Source organism: Phoxinus phoxinus (genome assembly GCF_949152265.1).
Source record: "Phoxinus phoxinus genome assembly, chromosome: 20".
Classification (NCBI taxonomy): Eukaryota; Metazoa; Chordata; class Actinopteri; order Cypriniformes; family Leuciscidae; genus Phoxinus; species Phoxinus phoxinus.
Window position 1 is genome coordinate 10,814,198 of NC_136895.1, and position 26,224 is coordinate 10,840,421.

Sequence of the window (26,224 nt, forward strand, 5' to 3'; positions counted from 1 at the left end):
GTACGAATGTCAAAGATGCTCCTCTCTCACCCGTCATACCTTTCCAGTCCAGATCAATAATTTTTGCTTCTGTCAGAGAGAATATAAAACTATGAAAACTCACTTCTGCTATTTGTTTGCCTGTTCATCTATCTATATATCTGTCTATCTGTCTATCTATCTGTCTATCTATCTATCTATCTATCTGTCTGTCTATCTATCTATCTGTCTGTCAATCTATCTATCTATCTATCTATCTGTCTGTCTGTCTGTCTGTAGTCTCAGTAAAAAAAAAAATGGCTGAACACACTTGACCTAAATATATCATGATCATAAAAAGAAGGTCTTAAAAAGAATCAAATAAGTTTAAAAATGTAAAAATTGTATCGATTCGGTTTAAACTATGATAAACTAAACTACCGGTAAGCAGAAAAAAAGAGTGTCCAGCGTTCATGTGAACTCCGTCAATACTGCTGTGGAAACTGAGTGTCCGCGTTGATAGCGGTATCTTATATTTCCGGCAGGTGTCGCTGTTTCACCGCTCCTGACTCAGTACTTCATTTGCGTTGGTTATCGGTTTCTCATTATCCCTTTTGCCTGGTCCGTGAAAAAAACTATTTTGTAGTAACGTTTTCGGATAATTTTAGGGTTCCCACGGCCATGGAAAGCCTGGAAATATGAGGGGATTTTTTTAAATAGCTGATTTTTAGCGCTGGACACGTCATCGACCGAAGTAGGATCTCAGTGAGTGCAAATCTTTTTTACTTAGATCTACAATATCGAATGAATCAGATAGCCTAGATATTTCTTTACTTTTAGGGCGACATTTGGTTTGAAATTCACCTCAGCGTATATAAAACGATCTACTTAATGGTCATAAACTACTGCATAATTGAGTTGTATAGCAATATTTAAAAAGTATGTGTATTTAGTCTAGTGTTTGCACGTTGTTCATCGAGTTGATGATTATGCATCACCAATACACAAGCACTTAGTTGAGTCTCTCTTATCACTAAAACAGACAAATGGTTTAATTGATTTAAATCAGGCAGGCACGTATAAAAAGTGTTATAGTGGTTTTGAATGTTTCTGGCGGCTGCTGCTGCTAAGCAACGTCACGAGCTACGAGAAAGAGGGCGTGGCTCAAGGACAGCAGAATATGAGGAAAGTCGTTTAGAGCGCGAGCGAGCGCGCGCACTCACACTCTCTTCAGTGGCAGTGCAAGTCTCTCTCTCTCTCTTTCTCTCTCTCTCTCACACACACACACACACACACACACACACACACACACACACACACACACACACAGCTAACACGAGCCAGACTCTCTCTCTCTCACACACACACACACACACACACACAGCTAACACGATTATGGTCCTGCGCGCGCACAGCTGAGTTGAGCTGATGATGATGCGCGGTCCTCACACGCTCCACCAAGAGATGCGAGGAATTAATCATGCCGATTTTGTCGCACCGAGCGACTTTAAAAAGAGAAGTTAACACTCTGAGGAAGATTTCTTGGATGGCTTAAAAAGTTTGTGTCGTATCAGGCTTTTCTCCCCACTAAGGTAAGGTCCATTCCTGCCTTACTTTTATGCTGTTATAATAATATGCTAGCCTATTTCTTAAAGTATTAGAACACTTTTTTTAAAATGAACTTTGTCCTTTTTAAAACTCCTTTACATGCTTACTAAATACATTCCGCCTTATTTATTTGAATAATACAATTTTCCTCCTCATTTTTTTAGATGTCAAAGTGACCAAAAATGTCACTTTTGCCTTCAATAACACTGAAAAAAATGAAGTGCCATCAACTGAATACATAATTTCAGAGGAAGCGATTGTGATTCTCAGCAATGGAGTGTGACAATGCGACCAATGGGACAGAACAGTCGTACACCCTGCTAGTGGCCCTTCCTTTGAGCGTTCTGGTAGGGCTCCTCATCCTCCTCATCGTCTTCGGGAACGTGCTGGTGATCATCGCCGTGTTCACGAGCCGAGCTCTCCGGGCTCCCCAGAACCTGTTCCTGGTCTCGCTGGCCTCCGCCGACATACTGGTGGCCACTCTGGTGATGCCGTTCTCGCTGGCGAATGAGCTGATGGGCTCCTGGGTCTTTGGACAGGTGTGGTGCGAAATCTACCTGGCGTTGGACGTCCTCTTCTGCACGGCCTCCATCACTCACCTGTGCGCCATCAGCCTGGACAGGTACTGGTCGATCACGCAAGCCATCGAGTACAACCTCAAGCGCACGCCGAAACGAATCAAACGCATCGTTTTTATCGTTTGGGTCATCGCCGCCGTGATCTCCTTCCCGCCTCTCATAACCATAGAGAAGAAAGAGGGGAACATCTGTGAGATCAACAAAGAAAAATGGTACATTATTTCCTCTTCAATCGGGTCGTTTTTCCTGCCCTGCATCATCATGGTCCTCGTGTACGTCCGAATCTACCAGATCGCCAAGAAGAGAACCAGAGCGCCTCCTGGTGACCGGAGGAAAAAGGAAGCGGGGAAGAAGGACATCGACCCTCATGAGAAGCTTAACGGGGATCCGAACGTCGATCCGGACGACAAGGGCGAGTTAAACGGCATGGACATGGAGGAATCGTCCTCGTCGGACCACAAGGTCTCCAATCCGTGCTCCCTCAAGAAGAAGAGCTCGAAGGGAAAGACCAAGCTGAGCCAAATCAAACCGGGGGACGTGGACAAACTCGAGGCCTGCCAGTCCGTCAAGACCAGCCGGTGGAAGGGCCGCCAGAACCGGGAAAAGCGCTTCACGTTTGTCCTGGCCGTGGTCATAGGCGTGTTCGTCATCTGCTGGTTCCCCTTCTTCTTCACCTACACGCTGATGGCGTTGTGCGACTGCTGCGTTCCCCTGACGCTTTTCAAGTTCTTCTTCTGGTTCGGCTACTGCAACAGCTCCCTCAATCCCATTATATACACCATCTTCAACAATGACTTCCGAAGATCCTTCAAGAAGATCCTCTGCCGGAGAGAGAACAGGAGAGTGGTGTAAATGGTGCGTTTCCTTCATCAAATGTAATACGTGTGTACTGTAAAGCCGACATGTCGTGTTTCATTATACAACAAAGCCGAAGGGGGAGATAAAAAAAAAGACTCACATGCTTTGTACAAATGCATGGTTATGCAAATACAGCACAATATGTGGTGGATTCGTCCATTTCAGAAGTGTATTGTGTCGTTCTTGAAGTGTGGTGAAGTTTCGTAACTGTGATATTTTATCATCTTGCCGACGTGGAGGGATATTTATGCATCAAACCACGCTGAATGTGAAAAACTATTCAAAAAAAGTGCCAAAGGAGTCAGAGCTGCAACTGCAAATCTGTCCAACTACGCCACAACGTGCATGTCGATGTCTTCTCGCAGGGCCTGTTTATTTCCCTGACATGTTGTATAATTAATAGTGAAGGTGTTGATATTGTTCGGTGGACAGATTGTCCTTTTTTTTTTTTTTTTTTTTTTCTGCCAGTAACGGTTCATTTCAAAATCTTGCTGTGGACCATTAAGCAAAAAGATGTTGAGCTCGTCTGACTGGAACCTGACATGCCGGTGTCAAAACAAATTTCTTTTGCTCCTGATGTAGATTATATATGTCAGCCTAGATATAACGGATGGGTCTTTAGTGCCACAACACAAATTAATTACAGCGTTAGTTACAGACGGTGTGTCAAACAGGCTGTTGGTTTAGCTGGCCGAATTTGTAGTGACGCACAACAAAACAAAGTTGAATATTCAGCAAGATATCGAATGACTGACAAACAGAGCTTCTCCAGGTCAAGGTGAGGTCAGACCTCTCGTGTGCTTTCTGTTTTCTTGGGATGCATGGAGAGACAAGAGAGATCCAGATGGAGTGAGTGTCCAGTCCAATTGCTTTAACGCACCAAATGGTTCAATGGCCGAGTACAATGGTTCAAAACAAAGGTCTTGGAATGACATCGACAAACTACCCGTCACTGTGCGTTATTGCCATATCTGAAAAACCTTGTTGTGGTGTATGACTCACTTCCATATATTTTGACTGTTTTTTCGGTTGTCCTGGTTGTGTCTCAACATGTTTTATCATTGAGATCCAAAAAAAAAAAAAAAAATTGTATTTGCACTCACTCTGACAAAGAGAGAAAACACTGAAAAAAATAAAAAGTACAGAACATTTTTTTTTTTTGTCTGTTATCATTCTAGAAAGGCAGCTTATGTCTTATGAAAAGCAAAATATGGTGGCAAATGCTTCACTTCTGAGATATAATACAAGCTGTATCTTCACAGAAGCTAAATTGTTTACAGTAATGATTTTGGGGCAAAGTATGGACTGGGATCAATATTAAAATACATGCTGTTTCAAAAGTATAGCCACTGAAAAAAAAAGGGTTGCAGAAGCAGTTTTCACTCACGAAAACTGTAAAAAAATGATATGATCAATAAGTATGACAACGTGTGTTTTTACATTGCTTTAACTCATCAATATAAGTTAAACAATTTTCAACTTGCAACTAATTTTTTAAGTCATTTTATTGTATTTTAAGTTGAAATTACTTAGACATCCAAGTTGATTGTACTTACAAATTTAATTTTTTTTTACAGAAATTGCTAGTAAATTTCCATAATTACCAAGAATCAAAAAAGATCGAATTAAATGACATTTTGAAGTAGAAAATAGGGTTACACTTTATTTTAAGGTGTCATTGTTACAGTATAATTAGCCTATATATTTAAGTACAGTGTAATATTAATCAACTACATGCATGTACTTACTGTATAGGATTAGGATTTGGTTTAAGGTTAGTTGCATGTAATAATTCATAATTAACTGTTATTACTATAGTACGTACATGTAACATATGTAACAAGGACACTGTAAAATAAAGTGCTACCGCAAATAGTATTTTCTTGTAAAATAAACTTAAATTCAAGTTTTATTTACAGCTTCGAAACAGATAGTAGCTATCAACTGCACTGCAGATTATTCTGGCCAAGACCCGCCCAATTAAAAACAACCCCGGTTTGATTGACATGGAAATTGGCCAATCACGGTTGTTGTTATTAATTAATTCGCTCGTGTTCGAGAAAGTATTCCTTTAACGTTCTTAATTCTGAACCTTCGAAGTTACTAAAATGACACGCAACTGCGCAAACCCCTCGACTTTCACAGGTAATGAACACAAAGGAAAAGTTATCTGTCAGCGATTATCTCGTCATAATCTGCCCGTTTCCAGTTCAGTTTGACTTTAAGGTGTCAGTTGACCGGCGTTCACCTCAGAAACGTCTCTGTTTGCTCTGAATATGCTTGCATGTTCAGTGTAAGACACTGCCTGCGGTTTAAGTTCCCCAGTGGCAGCAATATACATTTATAGCCGGAGCGGGAGAGAATGTACCGAGACCTTCATAATTATGATGGATCATGATAATTTCATCTCATCTATAATCATCGTTAAACCGTCAGAGATAGCGGGGTCATAATTGCGAAGTTTAAAATAAGGTTTTTATAACACGAAGCTGTAGCGGTTTCCGTGTCCTTTTACGAACTGACATAAAGCATTAAATGGCAACTTTAATAAAGATATGGCAGCGCATATGCATAGTTGAGACACATGAGGAGTGGGATCGAGGGAAAGACTGCGTGGAAAATAATACTGGCCGTCCTGAAGTGTGAGTGGGAGATCGGTGAGATGCATGGACACATGGTGAGGGACATTCAGTGGGAGTGCAGCAGGGGATTGTTTTGTACTTTGAAGTGACGATGTTCACTTCAAAGTGTGAATGAGAAGTGCAGAGAGTGTGTTGGTCAGATTCGTGAGTGGAAATGACTGTGAGAACAACCGCTGGCAGGTTTTCCAACTGTTTGGCAAAAGACACCCTTCGAGTTGGTTACGTCTTTGAAATAATTGGTGCTTGTACTTTTGTGTTGACCAACAATTCTGATCAAAGTCTAAACCTTGATAATGCTCATTTCCTGGGTGTTTATTTAAAAATAAAATATATGTATTAGAACAATTACTATTATATCAACATTAAATTAAAATGAACATAATAATGATAACAATAATACAATATTTAAAAACATGAATAATAATTATTATAGCAACATTATATCAATTTTATTACAAAAATAATATCATCATTATTGTTATTCTCTTATTTTTTTATTTAATTTATGATTCTTTTTTATGAAAACCCCCAAGTTTTTATTGTTTATCTATGTGGTGTTTTTAATATACTTTAAGACGAACCATGTGCAAATGCATAAGTCAACACCATTGCTGAGTATTTCTTCTTTAAAACTTCAGTGTATAAACAGTTTTAAAACGTGTTTTGAAATCACTGGTGTTTCTGATGTCACAAACTACCTTGTAACCAATCAGGTCAATGTGCGAAGGGCATATAATTAACTATGACAACTCTGAAACCTTTCTCCACTGACGCTCTGAGTTGTTCAAAGCGTTTCTAAGGAACATTATTAATTGACCCTTCGCTAAGCCACGCCCGAAAACCGCCACTGGCTTAGCAACCGTAACTAGGCGTGGGAGGTCTGGCAAGCTTTCGAGCGAGGGAAACATGCCGAAGCGTTGTGCGTATGAATTGTGCAAATCTGATACCCAGTATCCTAAAAGTTTGGATGGGGGGGTGGAATTATTTTCCTTGCCGAAATCTAAAAGCCAAGGTGAGAAATGCTAGGCGGGGATCAAGCAGTGTGGGACGCCCCATTCACAACTAAATGTCGACAGGATTAACAAAAACAACTATTGCTTGGAAATAATGACGGTTCTTTGTTCATAATGCATATATTTGAACGTAAAATAAGACGATTAAAGGCAAGACGGAGGCTCACTGACATACTTTAAAATATATTTCAGCATTTTGTTAATCGACAGCCTACCCCTGAGTAACTTTAAGGTTACGTTACCCCAATCCGATCGCGGCTCTCCCGGTGTTACTGTTATTCCACAAGATTTATGGATAAGCTGTTTGATTTATAATTATTAGATTATTTTCACATTTCACTTAGACCAAAAATTTTTGGTTCTCAGACCAAAAATGACTAATTATCTCATTGGGAATGTCTGACACTGGTGCATACACACTGAAATAGACGTGCCAGGCGCGAAAGCTTGCCAGGCGTAGCAACAGTTACTGGGAGGGCGGGGCTTAGCGAAGGGTCAATGGACTTTATGCACAGCTGCACTACTTCCTGAACTTCAGCCAGCTCCTTTGTTTCCTGTCTGTCATTATTGGACAAACTGATTAATCCAGGTGTGTCTGATTATTGTTGTTGGTCAGGCACACCTGGATTAATCAATTTGTCCAATCATGGCAGACAGGAAACAAAGGAGCTGGCTAAAGTTCAGGAAGTAGTGCAGCTGCGCATAAAGTCCATTCAAACCATTTTAAAGCATGAAGACATTTTTGTTGCAGGAAAAAAACTTGTAATTTGTTAAATGTAACTTGTAAAATGTAATTTTGGTGATCAAAGATTAGTTTTAAGGGATACAATTATTTGGGGACTTTAATGATAATCATGCTGACTAAATAAAAACTAAGAGAATAATAATAATGATAAATATTACTTGTTATTATTACACGACTCTGTGGAATACTTGATTCTGATTGGTCAATCGTGCCATTCAGTGGTGTTATTCCCCTATAACAACCAGTAAAAAATGATAACACAGGCTCATCCGGGTAACTGAAGTCGCGGTGTATGCTTGCTAGGAACGTTTTTTCTTCGTGGAAGTTTTGCGTTTGGTGAGCTAATATTAGAACTCAAATCAATATTTCGTGCACAGTTATTATATAATCCGGGTATCACAGACTTGTTTATACGCATCTGATTCTGCTGCCATTTCACGACGATTGTTTTGTACACTGTAATGGATTATAAGATAACAAACAGGTAAAAGAGTTTAATCTCAAATCAATATCTCTTATCCCCATTATTATTTATGTGATGAAATGCCATGTAATAAGCGGTATGACTGTATCGTATCCCTTACATTTCCGTCTAGTTTGAACGTGACGCTTGCTAGACACAAATTCTTTGCGGAAGCTTTGCGTTTAAAGAGCTAACAAAATATTTCAAGTCAACATTTCATGTCTAATTACTTATGTGGCAAGTAGCCCTGTAATAAGTGGGATAATGTACATCCACCCGGTTGTTATCACAGAATAAACCCCTTCAGAGTGATACAAGACCTGATACAGGGCTACACTATCCCTTACTTATATTAAACATGAATGATCATTATTATTTTTCATTATCTTACAGGTCTGTTTGTAGTATTATTAACTTTTTTTACCTTTTACTTCTTCTGACTTCTCATATTATGGATTTGAAATGGGCCAAAAGTACATAATTAAATGATTGTTCTGGGTATAAAATAAGCATTTGTGACATTGTATTGATTACCATTGTTTGTGAAAACAAACAAAAATCTCATCTACAATAATGAACTTACAATGGACATAATAACAGAAAGTGGGGGCCTTCATATTGAAACTGGAGCCTTGGGCCTCTCAGGACCATAATCCAAGCTTAAACAGGAGGCAGTCTAGATAAAATGACTGAGAAAATGAGCGTCACATCATGGGTTATGAGATCTGGCATATGTTGCACTGCTTGATAAACTTTATTTGTACCGAACGCTGCTTCATCGACACAGACGACTGCACCGAATGACAGAACCAAGAAGCAAAGTGCTCCAGATGCTGTCTCATTTTGAAACTTTTAGACTTGGCTTGCGGCTGTCTATCCGTGTGAGTGGAGGTGCAGTGGATTCGTGTTTGTGGCGCTTTTAATCGGCACCAGAAAGTTGCGAAGCCTCAAAGGTCAAGCTTAAAGAGAGGCTGAGCGCTTTCTACAGAGTCCCCACTGTGTGTTCTTCATGCAACGCTGTTGATCAATAGCTGCTTCTTCTTTTTTTTACAGCAGGCAAACAAAAAGGCAGACATCTTATTAAAGAGTGCGATGGGAAGTGGGAGGGAGCGGAATAGAGGAATTTGTTTGCCCCATCCAGCGTGTTTCCTAGACCCTACTTTCCCCTCACGATCCACCCTGTGGGAAATCAATTTATGTTTGTCAAATGAGCAATACACTTAAAGCCACTGAAATGCAGCTGTGTGCCAGGAGCCATCGTGTACATGTGTTTTAAACACAGCCATGCGGAGTGCATTACAGGAAAAACAAATGGCAGAAATGCAGCGCTACGAGTGCTTAATTACAGAATGCGGTTTATAAATTAGCCTGCGGGGACACAAACAACATGAGATGAATGCTGATGGGCTCCGTTATTTTGCAATCCAGTGTGCAAAGTTTAAGAGTGATCCCAAGGAAAGAAAAAGTCCACCAATGGGATTATATGGTGAGCAATGGAGAGTCTTTACCGGTAATCTTACACGTGTCTTCTAGTAGTCTAGTGATGTCAACAATGTCTTAAATCATGCATAAATTTGGCAAAACATCAGAAGTCAAAGGAGGGAATACACCAACAACAACGATTTGCTTTTTATTTTTTTTCAACAATTTTTTTTACAACGATTTGATTTGAGTTTACTTGCTCTTAGTTTTGTTTTAGCATTATTCCCATTATGCAAATAAGCGGACAGTGCAATTTTAAGATACACAATTGTATGTACGGAAAGATACATTTACATTATAGCCACAGGGCTTTGTATTGTCATCAAATCTTTTTATTCTGTATACGAACTTTGAGTGTCAAAGTTATGAGGAAAACTGTCATGTTGTGAAATATGCAGATGATAGTTTTTTTTATCCTTTTTGTCAAACACAAAGGTAGATGATAATAATCAAGTTAATCAAGTTTTTTCACATGGTGCGATGATGCAGAGCTGAGGTTGAATATAACGAAAACGAAAGAAATAGTGATTGATGTCAGAAAAAAATGCTTCAACGGTACAACCAGTGTTTATTCAGGATAAAGAGTTTGACAGAGTAGGAGAGTAAAAGTATTTAGTAACCATTTTTGATACAACCCTAAAGTTTCTGCAAAATACAGAGGTTATTCTTAAGAATTCCCATCAGAGAATGTTTGTTCTGAGGAAATTGAACTCCTTTAGTGTTAAAAAAAACCTATACTATATACATTTTATAATACTTTTATTGAGAGCGTTTTGAGTTTCTTATACAAATTATCATGACTCCCCATGAGACCAGGTTGGACATTCTGTGTGCGGTACCCGTGTTATATATTTTGTGAATGTGTAACGTACATAGGACAGTAAGAGCTGTGTGTGTAAACCTCACTCCCCTGGCCTCAAGAGGCACGCCAGCGAAAATGCTTGTTCAAACCGGGGTCTTTGCGGCGTGCATTAACAAGGACGCTAAAGACGCTAGTACTCCTCTTGAGGCCAGGGGAGTGAGGTTTACACACACAGCTCTTACTGGCCTATGTCCGTTCCTTTTTAGCGCGCTCGCCTCCCACGCCGGAAACCACGGATTGAATCCCGCTCGGAGCAGGTAGAGTTGGAAAGGTTACATTTGGTGCCGTGACCCGGATGGGAGTGAGGTTAAGTGGGGTGAGTGTAACTATGCATGTAAACCTCACTCCCCCAGCCTCAAGAGGAGCGCTAGTGACTGACGATAGAGGCTGCGATCTTTAGCGTCCTTGTTTGCGCACCCGCCTCCCATGCTGTAGACCCCAGTTTGAAATCCCACTCGGAGCGGGTCAAGTAGGACAGGTTAGATATGTATTTATATATATATAAAAAAAATTCAATTTAATTTGTTCATTAACGTGTTGATACTTGCCAGCTGTTGAAATGGGTACTGCAGTCCAAATTCCAAATATTGGAGAGGTTTGTTTCTCCCGCCCCTCCTCCTCTTGATGCTCTTGCTGGTTGCCAAATTGAGGACACGCAACAGGAATTGACAATAGAAACCGAAAAAAGTGGGCTTGCTGGGCTTTAAGCTGTCTCCAGCTCTCAAACTCATCTCCAATATTTAATATGCTTCTGATCATAGAGCTTTTCAGATGTATGCTGAGGCTTTTTTAGGTTGGGTAGAATCTGCTATCTGTGACCCAGTTCATTTGCTGGCTTCCATAGCTGCAATACGCTGTTTTCTGCCAAATGGCAACCAGGGGTGTCGAGATATTATTGGGTATATATTCAGATTGGGTAAACATTGGGCAGATATTCCGACACGGAAGCACATTTCAAAGAATAATTGGCTGTAGCATTGCTTTTCTGAGAAACAAGTATTTGAACTATCTCTGCAAACATATGGTAATTTTATGTTTTGGTACAGTGAAAACATTTTTTACATACAGGACCTTTAAGTCACCTCAGCTATGAAAGCGCAAAATCTCTGAGCAATGAAAGTTTCCTCTGGGGATGTTTTACTTTCATTCAACAACAAGGTGATTGAAAAAATACTAGTTGTCACTTTGAACTGAGGAAAGCTTGCGAGATGAGATGCAAAAGCAGCATTTGACCTTGATGTTCTACTAAATCAGCATGATAAAGTTATAGTCCCTAGAGAATATCTATGATTTCTGTCACATGAACTGAAAATGGCCCAGAGGTCAGATAGCTTCATGCCATTATAAAGATGTTTGGGTCGGTGAGGACGAGGAGGGCCACAAATGTCATGAGACACTTAAACAGTAAGTAGTTCCTGCGGTGAACAAATCAGCATGGAGTGAAAGCAGGCTCCTCCGGTAGTCTGTTCACACAGGGTCCGCTGGGAACCAGTAGCCAGTGTTTCGGACGGTTTCCTCTTTGCATCTGTTGCCCTTTTCCCTTGTGGCTGTTTTGATAAGTGGAAATTTGATGCGGAAATTTGAAGACCTGCCAGACAGAGCATTCATGTTTGTGTTAGAACGTACGTGCATGTGTGTGAGTACATACTTGTCAATATTAAAACAGAACAAATTGGAAATTGAGGCAAACATTGACTCACTGAGGGAACACAAGCAGTGAAAAAAATACTCTTTTAGTTTTAATGAGACAAACTAAAGCCACTGAATAAAATTAATCTGAAGTTTCTTCCTTTGATTTGGATGTTTTCCAAAATATGAAAAATGTCTGGAGATGAATTCCTCTCAAAGAGATCTGTATACCTGGAGAAAACTTCTTTTAGCATTCCTATTCATTTAAATGCCAGAGACATACCTCGTTCTGCCAACGAAACGCTAAAGATATTTTAAAGACTGTTGGTAACCAGACAATTGATGGCACCCATTGTGTTCCACAGTAGGAAAAAAAATACTATTGAAGTCAATGAGTGGTTTCTGGTTATTATCAACATTCTTTAAAATATCATATTTTGTGTTCAACAGAAGAGAAACTCATACAGGTTTGGAACAACTCGAGGGACATTCACAACTTGGAACAATATGATGTTTTTTGGGTGAACTATCCCTTAAAGAGCAGCCGAGATTTGAGAGCGTCAAAAAGTTTGGCAGTTCTTTATGCAAATATCAGACGAAAACAACGTCTGTCTTGAGCATTTAGTGCGTAAATCATATTGTTTACACGCTTTGCAGTTGTTTTGTATGTTGAAGGGGTCCTATTATGCTTTTCCCCTTTTTCAACTTTATTTAGTGCGTAATGTTGCTGTTTGAGCATAAAAAAGATCTGCAAGGTTACAAGTGGATGAGGCCTGGTTGAACTGCATTAGAAAAAACAGTGTTGTTCCTGTCAAAGAGATGTTGTTGTTATTTTTACATTAAAATCCCAAACATGTATCTGTGTTCTGCACATTTTACAGAGAACAGCTTCCAGAACCAGGGTAATGCAGGCTATGCACACAAGCTTCTCCTGAAATGGAGCAGTTCCCACTTTGTCGGGACACTCTGTTGTTTGTAAGTATGTCTTATTATTTGTAGTTGCGTTTTCTTTTAACAATTCCAATTTTATGTTGTTGCTATGATGTAAACAAAAGGCAAAGCTTTGCCTCCGTTCGCCTGCTAGCCAACATTAGTGTTGATAAAGTGTTTATATATTTGGTAAGCTCTCGCTTTTGTAAGACTGTTTCCCGCCCCTTAGGAAAATTAACCATGGTTTTGTGATCGATTATGGTTTGTATTACTTTGTTTTATTAAATGGTGGATAGCATCGTATCCATAATCTATAAGAAAATGACAAAAAAAACATACCAGTCTGTGAAATCCGTGCTTGCAAAGTTTGTGCATGAAATCCGTTCTGGATTATCCTCTTGTTTGTTAACATTCTTAAGTCTGAATCAGGCTTAATTAGGTTTAAAAGTCACTCCATCATTAATATTTACATCTGAGTAGAGCTGACAGTTACGGTAAGGTGCGTAACATTTCCTGAATACTCGCTAATCACAACACACTGGGCCAACCAATCACAGTACATTTCGTATTACGGAAGGTGAGGCTTCATCGAAACCAAAATTAAACTCGCGTTCGGGACAGACTGGGGAGAGAGGTGCAGTAATAATGTAATAAATTGTTCAATAAATTGATTAAATCAAGTATGAATGCATATTCTAGTACACCCCAAAAACAAAATCAAGACTTCATAAAAGGGCATAATATGACCCTTTTAAATATTGCAGTTTGGATGCTTTCATTGTGATTATACTGGCTGAGTGGCTGGTTTTACAAAAGTTTATAAAATTGACAGAAAATCTTTACTTAAAGGGGTGGTTGATTATGATTTCACTTTTCTAACTTTAGTTAGTGAGTAATGTTGCTGTTTGAGCATAAACACCATCTGAAAAGTTCAAAGCAAAGTATGATATTTGCTTTTAAAGAAATCGTTTTTTAAGGACTACAACAAACGGCTGGTTGAAACTACACAACATTCCTCCCGGGTTAGTGGGAGTCCATCCGTCACCCCCCCTTCGCATCCGTCTTTTCACATGCAATACAATACGTAATACAAATGCAATAGCATGTCACTCTGTAGGCATTTTTACAACAGTTCCCACACAAGTGTTTAGAGATTATCATGACAGAATATACTAATTGCAGATAGTTAAATTCATCAACTAACCATTCAGAAACGTCCTGTTGCATTCTACATGTTGTCACTTCTTCTTGAGTCTCTCCATCATTGTCCGACTCCAGTTTAAACATAAAAGACAGAACAGTTACTGACATTTTAGTGCGCGTCTCCATGAACTAATCGGAGCGGCTAAGCTCCGCCCTCTGTGCCGGGAGCAGCAGCTCATTTGCATTTAAAGGGACACACACGAAACTATGCGTTTTTATTGACCCTAAAAAATGGACAATTTTAACATGTTGTAAAAAATAATCTGTGGGGTATTTTGAGCTAAAACTTCAGATACACACTCTGGGGACACCAGAGACATATTTTACATATTGTAAAAAGGGGCATTATACCACCCCTCTAAGGCGGAAACAAAGAGCGAGAGCTCATTGGTCCAAAATCCCTCTTCGCGTAACTGTATATTAAACATCAAATCTCTTGGCTGTGTCACCTCAAATTACATAATATTTTAAATATTATGACAGTATATAAAATAGACTGTCACAGGAATTAATTTAAATTCCCTAAGTTTGAAAAAAATGTTTGTCACACAGCGTTGACACTTTCACCCGTATAGTGGCAGTCTGTGTGGGCAGTTTTTGTGGTTTGTTGGTTAATTTTTACAAACTGATGTATGTGTTTAAATTATTTCCTGTGTAAATGACAGAATTTCACAGATACTGTCGATACAGCTTAACTTTTATTGAACCCAGAACATTCCTTTAATGTTTTACTTGACTCTTGGTAGAAACATTGATCCCACTCCGGCAGTATTTCACCACTGGTTTTATTAAATTCTTTTATTTGCTTTCATTTTGTCATAAAAGTGAGAAAAGACACGGCGCCTCGCACATATAGTCTGCCTAACACAGAGTAATGGTAATCTAATTATTAAGAAAAGGGCTTCTGTAGTAGGCCAACCGTAAATCCACACCAGACAGTTGCCAGACCTGCATATGTCTCATTCAGTTTAATAATGCTACGGCTAAGATGAACAAATTTAACCATTCAACCCGAGGCATTAGTCTCTTCTGTCTTTATGTCTTAATGCTGAACAAAATCGAATAAAAAAAATGTTCTAGAGCAGAGACTTATGAATTGAGAAGGCAGTCTGTTGGTCCAATGTCAATTTATATTCAAGGTGCATTTGTTGTTTAGTAAATTTTGTTTCCTGTTGATGAAGAATAACAAATTAATTCTACTTGTTGAGCTGGTTTATGAGCTGGCATATTTCCCATAATTCTGTCTGGCATACAAAAAACTTCAATTACAAAATTAAAATTTTGTTGTCTTAGTGCTAGAAAACCTTAAAGGGTTAGTTCACCCAAAAATGTAAATTCTGTCAGTAATTACTCACCCTGTTGTTCCAACCCCGTAAGACTTTTGTTCATCTTCGAAACACAAATCAAGATATTTTTGATTAAATCTGAGAGCTGGCTCAATCCTCCATAGGCTGCAAGGTAATTTCACCCAAAAGTTAGTAAAAACATTGTTTAAATTTAAAACAGTACCTTAAGTTTATCAAGCGACGAGAATACTTTTTGTGCGCAAGAAACCCTAAAATAACTATTTTATTCAACTATTAATTTTCTTCTTTGTGAGCCTCTGATTGAGTTCACGAGAGCGTCACGACGTGATGCGCGAGGACTGAGTATATCGTGTCTAAAAAAAAAAAAGGAATATGAAATTGTCCGTAAATTTCCAACCACTATTACTTGAATGCACATTAATAATGTCACCCATATTTCCCTGTTCACCCTCACATAAAGTTTTAAAGAGCAAGTCGGTTAAAATCACGATGAGCAAGTCTCTATGTACTTGCTATGCAAATCATGCCCCAATCCATTTTAAAACCATTTTTATTGAATATTTTCCATTTCACGCTTTTGTTAATGCCTTAATATATCTCGGTCCCTTTGTGATGTCAGTCAAATTATTGCAATGTTCCCAATCCAACAGATGAATCATGTAGGACATTATTGAAAAATACGTTGAATTAATGCAGGTGAACAAGGTCTTAAATAACAAAATATAGCATTATATAAATTTGGAACATGATTCATATAAAGGATTTTCATTTCAAAATAGAAATAGAAAAATAATTGTTTGGGGCAGTGGTGGCATCAATTTCCCTTCATTCTTTCGTGCCCCCCTCTCCATGGCGCTTACTCATAATTGATGTGCAGGTAATCCTCTGGGGTCCCTGAGGGACAGATATACTGAACGAGAGAGCAAGAGAGTCGACATGAAGAGGATGTTGTAATCTAAAGAGGAAAAAGAGCTCAGAAGAAGCATTATTTGAAAATAGTGAATAATATAATAATATAGAATTATAATATAATTCTGACTGGTCTTGGCTCACAGTCATGTTCAGTTTGTTTTGTTTTCATTCAGTCACATGTGTTTCCTTTGTCTAGTTTCCCGCCACTAATGAGTTGTCATGGTCACTGATATAATTAGTCCTCTTAGTTCAGCTGTGTCTCCTTATTAACCTTGTTTGTACCACTACTTAAGTTCCTTTGGTCCCTCAGTTCATTGTTGGTTGTTGTCTGTGCACTAGCACACTGTTTTGTATGTTGGCTTATTCTTCTAAATTCATGATAAATCTTATGTTCTTTTAAAATCGTCTTCTGTGGATCTAAGCGTTACTGTGCGTTCACATCGGACGCGAATAGCGCGTCAAATTCAGTTTGACGCTTGAACATTTTGAATGCATTCGTGTTCGGAGCGAAATTGACGCGCGTCCGAGGCGAAATCCGCTTCTTCTGGGAGAGGCAAGTGCTAGGCGGTGGTCTGTTTGCAAGAAAGGCCGCGACATTTTAAAATACTACTGTTATTGTGTCACGAAATGTAGTTTTAAGAGTTGTTCAGTTGAGAATAGTTGTTTAAAGCTCAAATCTGTGGTTTGTTTATATAAAGATAGCGCCTATTTAAAGAAATGTATCTGACGTTTCAGAGTTGTGAGATCCAGGCGATCACCGGGCGTTCAGCGCTCATGTAACCCGCCTGGAGCAGCCTTACCTCGGCTAGTCCTCCTGACGTTTGCCGCTGGTAAACCAGAAATGTTTAAATTCACAATCTAAAGCTTCGGTTCTATTATATGAAACATATAAGTTAAAATACATTGAGTCATTATAACGTAGTTCAAACGACTTCTTTAATTCTGTGAGTTTTCTTATGACTGCAAGTGTTCAGTGTCACATTCATAGTTAACATCTGAACAATGTCATTTCCTTCTTTCACGCCTGCATTTAGTCATTACAAAATAATTTATTGAGGCCAAACATATAATTTATTGAGGCCAAACATTTAAAATGACATTATAATCTGAAAAGCGGGTCTGCCCCCGTTTATCACGTCACTTCACCACGTGACAGCAGCAAGCAGGCTCCGATTGGTTAACGCGGCGTGAATTGACGCAGAAGTTCAGATTTTTCAACTCGGGCGGCAGACGCGAATTTGCGTCAAACGTGTGAATGCACAAAAGCACTACATAAAATAATTTGCGCATAACGCGCTTACCGCGCCAGATGCTCAATTCGCTCAAACGAGGCGTATTCGCGTCTACCGCGCCGCACTCTACGCAGGAATTTTTTACGTGCGTAACGCGTCTTTGTATTGACTTAACATTGAAATCACTCGCGCCTGACGCGCTATTCGCGTCCGGTGTGAACGCACCATTACACTTAAAGGGGTCCCATGATGCTTTTTTACATGTTCAGCTTTCTTTCACAAAGTCCCTCCAGCGGGAGTTATTCTCTATATCAGTGCGCACTATTTCTGAACTCCGTGAAACGCCTTCATTCTAGTCTTGAGTTTTCTTCCGGGAATGAACACGTCACAATATTCCTCGTTTAAATAATTCCCGCTCCAGGCATAAAAAAAAAAAAAAGGTGCAAGGCCTGGTTAAGTTGCGTTAGTAGTTTGCTGAAACTCACGGTTATGGTAAGGTGCGTGATATTTCCCAAACACGCTCAAAGCGCTTGACCAATCACGGCACACTGATCCTGCCGACCAATCAGAGAACACTGTGCTTTTCAGAAGGAGGGGCTTCATAGGGACAGGAACTAAACAGAGCATCAATGACAGACTGAAAAGAGAGGTGCCGCATCAATGTGAAATATGTGAAAAATTATGTGTCTTTTGAACATTCAAGCATGCAAACCTGTCTTGTAGAGCTTAAAAACAAATTCAACACATAAAAAAAACTGAACACTATTAATGTTTCAGTATGTTATCGAATTGTGATTCATACGTAGGAAGATACAATGTGCATTTCATTAGCAAAGTACAAGGTGTCCAGTACTATTGCACCATTCAATCACTTTAGTTTACTCAGTGCTGACATACACTTCCTCTTTATGTTTCCCATATCAGTCAACGTAAGATGTTGATTCACAAGCCAACCCTAATGTTCTCACTGTGTGAGACCCAGACCTCAACCTTCCCCCGTAATCACACACACACACACAGAGAATAATTGACTTGAGGGTGTAAAGACAGAGGGCAGTCATCAGCAGAGATGGGCCCGCAAATGTGCCGTAACCCAGAGGTCAGAATTGCTCCATTTTGGAAATTAATTTTCCACAAGCAATTAGTTTTTCTTTTCAGATTTATCTTTTTCTTTTTTAGGCATCAAATGATTCAGCACAGAAATGATGCATTTATTATTTCTTTTCAGATCTTTTTCTTTTTTTAAGCATGAAATGATTCAGCACAGAAATGAGGCATTTATTATCACCAATCAGTTACTTACAGAGTTTTGAAGGACTGTAGTTGATTTAAAGCTAAATAAAGGATTGATTTTGCTGTAGTGCTCAACAGACGCTGCCGGCTCATCAGGCTTTATGTTGTGGCTCGCATCATCATGCCTAGTTATGAATGTGCTTTTTTTAGTTAGTCCTAAAAGTTGCCTGAAAATGAGACATTAAGGGGCTAATTATAGTATGAAAAATGTAGGCAGCCTGCTTTTAATTTTGGGCTTAATCAGTATCATTCTTACTGACAAGAAAGTTACTTACCTCTTTATCACGAGAACTATTAGTCAAAGTGTGTGTGTGTGTGTGTGTGTGTGTGTGTGTGTGTGTGTGGGGGGGGGGGGGGGTTGTTATTAACACTGAAATGAACACCCGTCAAGTGCCAAATGCCAACCCTAATTCAAAAAGCTGTGTAGGAACGTCCAAAGGGCTCGCCCCCAAAAAAAGACACACTGAATTAAGCTCAATCTTCTTGTGCTTGAATGGAAAAAGTTGAAGTCATTGAAGTCATGACTTCAAAATTAAAGTAATTGAAGAAATTTGAAGAAAAAAAACCCCTGCTCTGGTAAACATAGTCAGTTATGTCTTAAGTGAACGTAAACAGTTGAGAAAGATAACGCATGTGTATCATTCCACTGGGTATTAAAGAGACAGCATCCTAATAATCCTGATGCCATCTGTGTTTATAATGTTAATCAAACAACAAATTACAAAGAAAAAATTACCCCCTGCTTTCGCCTGAATAACTTTTGTAACTTTAATAAGGATTACTCTCTGTTTAATTAATTTGTGAATACTATGTAGTGTTATTTTATATTTGATTACATTTGTCATAACTGTCTGTTTTAGCAAAAATAGTTTCATGGCCAGTAAAAATATACAGTAAAATTGTTTTAGGGCCTGTTTATATATATATATATATATATTTTTTTTTTTACACACATATATATATATATATATAAATCAAATATTCTATATATTCGTCTCATTTATATAGACGAGTATATATATATATATATATATAATTGCCATCCATTATGAATTGAATGTGGCCCTCTTCATTTTGAAGTTGAGTACCTCTTTTTTTTCTTTTTTCTTTTTTGCTGTGCAGCTGAGGAGGGCTATCACAATAAACGTGTGATTCTACATTAGACGTTTTAAATTGCGAAGAGCATTTTTTTGCCGCCTCTGTAGCCCACTCTGATTTCCGAGGCACTGTTGGATGCATTAGTACCTTTATGCTTTCCAAACCCCCAACCACCCTTTTCTGCCAAACTAGAGCCATTTTGTCAATTACGTTCTTCCAGAGTCACTTTAGCTAAATCCACACTTTACAGCTAATTAAGAAGAGCGCTGCGCTCTTGTGTGAACCGTGCATGGTAAAAGAGTCGCATTTTGCATGCCAATGCATATGGCAAAAGCCTTTCTTTTTGTTTCCAGTAAAACATCTAAATGTCCGTAAAGCAAGACAAATTTACTTGAGAACTATTTGATTAAATGGTGTTATATCTACCAAATTCGAGCTAAACCAATGCTATGTTGCGAAAACATGTTAAATAACGATATGGCACCAGGAATATGCATTCAAAAAGTAAAGAGTGTCATTTTTGATTTCATGGATATTTTTTAAAGCTACATGATCTGTTTGCCTAACTTGGTTATAGCCTTTGTTTTTATCTAGCCAACAATGTGTGTTGCTAACAGCCGTTGCTCTATATTCACACTTGATTGAAGGTTTAGTCATCTACATAGTGTCATTAGGTTGTGATTGTGACGCAGACGCTCTCTGGAAATCCTTTTGGCTGGTATTTTTCAGCTGTTGGCTCTTCAGCTTATTAGCGCTGACGCATTTGTGGAGTATCTGGAGCTCAGCATCCCTCCGCCCGCCAGAATCATTTCCTTTTGTCTTTATCTTCTGACAGCACTCATACATTGTGCGTTTAATCGCATGAGCTAATATCTAACTGCTATGCACAGCTTCCCGAAACAATATTAGTTAATCAGCCCTCCTTCGCCCAGAGCACTAGTTACAGCTACTGCACATTACACAGAGCTCTCATTCAAATGTAGACAAAAAAGGCTAGACATTTTTTATTTAATAAGCATGATCATTTTATTAAAAAGAACACTCCTATTTGTAATTAATTCAATACTAATTTGAATAAATTATATTTTAGGGAATACATGAACAGCAGCATGTTTATTCAAAACCTGATGATCCATGGTTTTTAGAATAATATTATAATTCATATCTTTTTATTATGCAGTTTTTAATTCATTTGTTATAAACTTGACATAACAGTTAAATAAATGAAATATATATACTATACATATATACAGTGGTTGGACGATGAAACTGAATCAGTGGATCAGTGGTGGTTTGGGCTGCAATATCATGGCATTCCCTACTGTGCTTAAAGGGCACCTATTATGACATTTAAAATGTTCCTAATGTTCCTAATGTTGAGTCCCCAACAACAGTTTTACATGCATGCAATGTCAAAAAACACTTTTGTTGTCGTATAATATGCATTTATTTTTACCTGATTTGCTCACCGACTCCCAAATGATTCGTTCAACGACTAATTTTTCCAAACCCCTCTTTTGCGCGACGCTAATCTGCGTTGATTGGTCAGATGACCCAGCAGTGTTTACAGAGATAATACTTATTGTTTAACACGAGTACAATGATGCTTTTATCAATTCAATTGTGTTATAATAATGATTATAGTCCACTACTTTGTAGTTTGTTGTAAAAAACTAAAAATAAGATTAGTTTTTAATGTCATGTTAGCGAGCATATCCCATAGTTCATATTGTAAAAGCACAATCAGTCTTAGCCCGATGCATAAACATAACGTTTTTACAAAAAAAAAAAAAAAAAAAAAAATGCAGTTACGTTACTACGAGGTATTGGGTATTACTCTATTCTTTAAGACAACTCCGAAAACAACGACAAACACTTCACATATCTCAATACAGAAGATATGTGACCTAGAAGACCTAGAAGCTAAACGGTGCTTACACAACAAACAAAATAATTATTAAGCATGCTACATAAAACATAAAAGCAACAATTATTAATAACACAATTATTAATAACACTTACAGGTTGTGATACGGAGGAGGAAGCTGATGAAAATACACTTGGAACTGAACCTTCCTTCAATATCAGCGGCTCGCGAATCCAAGTTTGATTGCATTTAAAAAGCAATCGTCTTCAAAATGGCGCGAACAAAGCACAAGGCTCGGACTACACTTCTGTGGTATAGTTGTATATTGTAGCCACTTAGTCTTCAAATGCTCCTCCTTGGGCAGATTAAAAAAGTTGGCTTTTGAGTCGCACTTCAGAACACAGCGTCTCGTCGCCATGATATTTTCCCTGGCTTTGGAGCGCAATAAGTGGGCGTATCGTATTCAAATAACTTGACAAGTTGACGTCATCTAGTCAGAGAAAAAGCTTCGGTCTTCTAACGATTCATAAAAATGACTCAGAGTCGACTCTTACTTTTGAAAGACAATAACTTTATATACGGTGCACTTTCATATTTCAAACTTTGCAGGATGTTTTTGTTCACTTAGATCTATGTTACACACTACATGAAAGGTACATTTCAAAATTCCATAATAGGTGCCCTTTAATGGGCGCATCATTGGACTACCGAACCATCCTGGTGGACCATGTGCTCCTAATGGTTCAAACATTGTACCCTGAAAGGGGTGCCGTGTGTATCGGGATGATAATGCACCAATACACACAGCAAGACTTGTGACGGATTGGTTTGATGAACATGAAAGTGAAGTTGAACTTCTCCCATGGCCTGCACAGTCACCAGATCTAAATATGCTTGAGACATGTTGGGGTATTTCGGAGGAGCAAGTTAGAAAACATTTTCCTCCAGCAGCATCACGTAGTGACCTGGACACTGTTCTGGAAGAAGAATGGATTAAAATCCCTCTTGTATCTGTCATTCCCAAGATGAACTGATGCTGTATTGGCTGTAAAAGGAGGGCCAACACTAGCCTGGTCCTACCAGACTCTCATTTGTACAGAGAGTCTGACCTCTCTCCATTGACAAGAGTTAACTTCCTTGAAGGCGGGTACTCTGTTGAAGTTTAAAACTATTGGATCGGCCCAGAGTCACTCTGGATCTGCCATGACCAATCACTAACGTTTGGTCGTGACGAAACTTCAACTCAAACTAGCGCACGACCTCAACCTCATCGTTCTCAGCCACTCCCTCTGTTCGCTGATTGGACCGGTAAAAAAATTGACCGGAGAAAACCCAAGAATATACTGCAAACCCAGACGACGTACTGAAGGAAAATGAAAATTGAGCGGAAGTACTGTACGTAGGAGGGCGGAGCCAGGCTAGGCCAACACTATACTTATAATTTATTGTGGGAAAGCTGGTGTTTCAGTTTCATTGTCCAACCCCCTGTATATATATACAAAAGTTTGTTCTGGTTCTTGAAATGATTGGCTGAGAGTCTTTTCCAGCCGTGCGATATTCCCCCAGTATCAGCACTGTAACTGTTTCACCATTTGTATCACTCTGCTTGCAGCGACTGTCATGGCGGTCGAGCAAATCCACCCATACCCCCTTTCCACCAAAGCAGAGCTGGTGCTGGTTCGGAGCCAGAGCCTAGTTTCAAATCGGTTCTTTGTTTTTCGACCACCAAAGCACCAGCTCCGAACCAGTAAAAGTGGTTCTTAAGTAGCACCAAAACATTGCTGGGCTAGAAGTAAGAACCGCTTGCGTCAGGGGCTGGGGGCTGGGTTACCGTGACCAACAAGACGAAAAGAAACTTGTGACCGCCATTTTTTAAATAGCAGCTAATCGAGCTAATAGCTGCTCGATTGTAATCTCTGTCTATGCAAGTTACGGCGAGCTGCACGAACGCGTTTGATTCGCCGTGTTTGGATGCAAAGCCATGAGCATGAATAGTAACGCAATATTGCCATTGTTGATGTAAGACTTGTTTGAGATGCTTCGGAGCGGCGCGGACCGATCGGAGCTGCGGGAGTGTTTGGAGAGCAAACGACTCCTTGTGCTTTTGGATCGCTTTCGCAGTGCTTTGATGTCACGCGGCGATCGGTCTGCGAGAAGCCGAACCATCTCGAACAAGCCTGGTGTGGTTTTGTTTGGCGCTGCCGCGCTAGCTTTGCTGGGCAACATGAGATGTATACACAGTGACGTAAGATCTGGCTCTGTTTTGGCTCTCTAGCCTGTGGAAAGGCAAACCGGTTCTTAGAAGACCCGTCAGTAGAACCAACTCCGAACCGGCAATAGCTCTAGCTCTGAACCAGCACCTGGTTCTTGCTGGTGGAAAAGGGACCATATTTTTTAAAAATACTACTGTTGTTGTGTAACAAAATGTAGTTTTAAAGGTACAATATGTAATATTTGTGCATTAAAATATCCCAAAACCAAGGAAACGGGGCGTGTGAGCAGGGGTGAGCTGGGAGTCTCCAGTCAGTGGCGTCATATCCGCGTCACCCTTGGTTTCCGCTCGTACTGCGTGGAGTCCTGGACAAATGCGGAAGTTGTAGTTGTAGCGTCTATCAAGCAACAAACATTAGCTTGTTTCGCGCAGTTGTTATGAACACAATTATTCTTTACCGATTGCAGCTGGTTCTGTCGACAAAGACAAGTCCGTACGGGTCAATTTTATATATTCCAAATGTAGCATTCTGTAATAGTTATGTTTATGTAAGGAAAGTATTATTGATTTAGGCTTGTGTTTAGTTTATTGACATTATTGTCTGGTGTTTATTGCCATGTAAATAAATATAGCATGTGTTATACATAAAGATTAATCAGTCTTTTGGAAAATGATGTGGGTATGTTCGAATGTACTTTTACAACAATTGTTTAGAACACATAAAACGGCGCAGCGTTATCACAACAATGAATTCGACAAATACAGTAACATGATAACCAATTTAGTATTAAACTGTACTTTTCTTGCGGTTAATTCATTTTAATGAAATAAAAGCATGTCATTAAACGCAACATTTATAAAAATAGAACTTTACCTCATCCATGAACATGATTTTTCGATTCCCGTCTGACTGATTTACATCCACGGTGGAGTTAAAAACAACAGTTCCCATCATTCCTCGCTCCTTCACATCGTCATCAAGCTACGCTGTTGTTGATGTTTGGAATGTAGCGCCCTCTAGTGGCAGAAACTATTACATATTGTAACTTTAAGAGTTTTTTAGACTAGAATGTAGTTATTTAGACCTCAAGTATTTTACTCATATATAAACATAGCAGCTCTTTTACAATTTGTTTAGAAGTTTTCGAACATTGAGCTCCAGGCCGTCAGCAGGAGTTCAGCGCTCATGTTCCCGCAGAGAACAGCGTCATCTCGGCCAGTCCTTCGGGAATTTGCTGCTGGTTCTTATGTAGATAGTGGTTATATATGAGATATAATTAATTTGAGGTATATCAAACGGGCAATCTTTGGTCTTATTAATCTATTACTTGTTAATCGATTTTGGTTAAGGGGAAAATTAAGATCTTTATTTTTAGGCTATATTTAACTTAAATCATGTACTAGAGTGCTGCTTTTTTTACGTTTAAGTTAATTGTTTGTGGTACTTACTTTCCTATTGCCTTTTCTATGATTGTTAATTTAAAAAAATATTATTTATAAATAATATGCCGTATTTGGTATTGAGAAATTGTCCGCTAGTGATCGTGATATGGTGTTCAGTGAAAGTTACATTATTACGCCATTAGATGGCAACAAAGACTGTTATTATGAGCGAGTCTGAAGAACAAGGAAGTTGTTTTAGGGCTGTCGTGGACATCGCTTTTCTCAGCGGACATTCAAACTGATTTTTCATAATGGATATAATATTATGGACATCGACTTGAAGAATCAATGCTATATTAGATGCAGGTAATGTCATTTAGTCGATCTCTGTCTCATAATACTCTACTCTACATAATAAAACAACAAGCTTCAATGAAGCGACTCAACGGTCCACAAAAAAGTGACGTTTTAGACTTCGTAACTGAGGCTTGAGCTCAACTGTCAAACTGTCAACGGAAGTAAGTAGTTCGGCACAAAAGAGGGGTCTTATTTATTTACTCACTTGTGCCGTCGAACGGTTGTATAAACTCAATATCACACTGGTATCGGTGCGATATGGTTGTATATCAGCACAATATGATTACCTACGGCCGAATCACAGCCATGCTGATATACAGCCAAATTGCACTGCTACTCGTGTGATATTGCTCATATATTCTGTTCAATTTCATTCCCTTGTTTGTTGTACCTTTTCTTTTCCTGCTCCGAATGGGTCCACGAGGGGACATTGTGTTGCATGTATTGCTAAATTGCGACATGGGTCACCTGACCTCTATTACAGTCCTTCATTTTCTTTGTACTTTTCACTGCCAGCCATTAAACTGTCTGCTGTTTTCCCTTAACACGAGTTTATCTCTCTAATACAACGTGCTGGATGCTTTATGATGAA

At 39.0% G+C, this 26,224-nt stretch overlaps 2 protein-coding genes across 2 annotated transcripts in view; both read left to right on the plus strand.

The window, feature by feature from the left end:
• Positions 1–555: 555 nt before the first annotated feature.
• Positions 556–26,224, plus strand: part of pdgfba (platelet-derived growth factor beta polypeptide a) — a gene marked incomplete at its 3' end in the record, with an annotated part of 112,423 nt that continues 86,754 nt past the window's right edge. The window contains exon 1 of the mRNA XM_079592362.1: positions 556–723. The remainder of the gene's footprint in view (positions 724–26,224) is intronic.
• On the plus strand, positions 1,162–4,128 carry adra2a (adrenoceptor alpha 2A). Its single transcript, XM_079592777.1, has 2 exons — positions 1,162–1,550; positions 1,731–4,128. Exon 2 carries the CDS (start codon positions 1,839–1,841, stop codon positions 2,994–2,996), a length of 1,158 nt encoding a protein of 385 aa, XP_079448903.1. The 5' UTR covers positions 1,162–1,550; positions 1,731–1,838; the 3' UTR covers positions 2,997–4,128.

Bases quoted from the DNA above. Each gene is read 5' to 3' on its own strand.
- adra2a (XM_079592777.1), top strand. From the start codon at position 1,839: ATGGAGTGTGACAATGCGACCAATGGGACAGAACAGTCGTACACCCTG.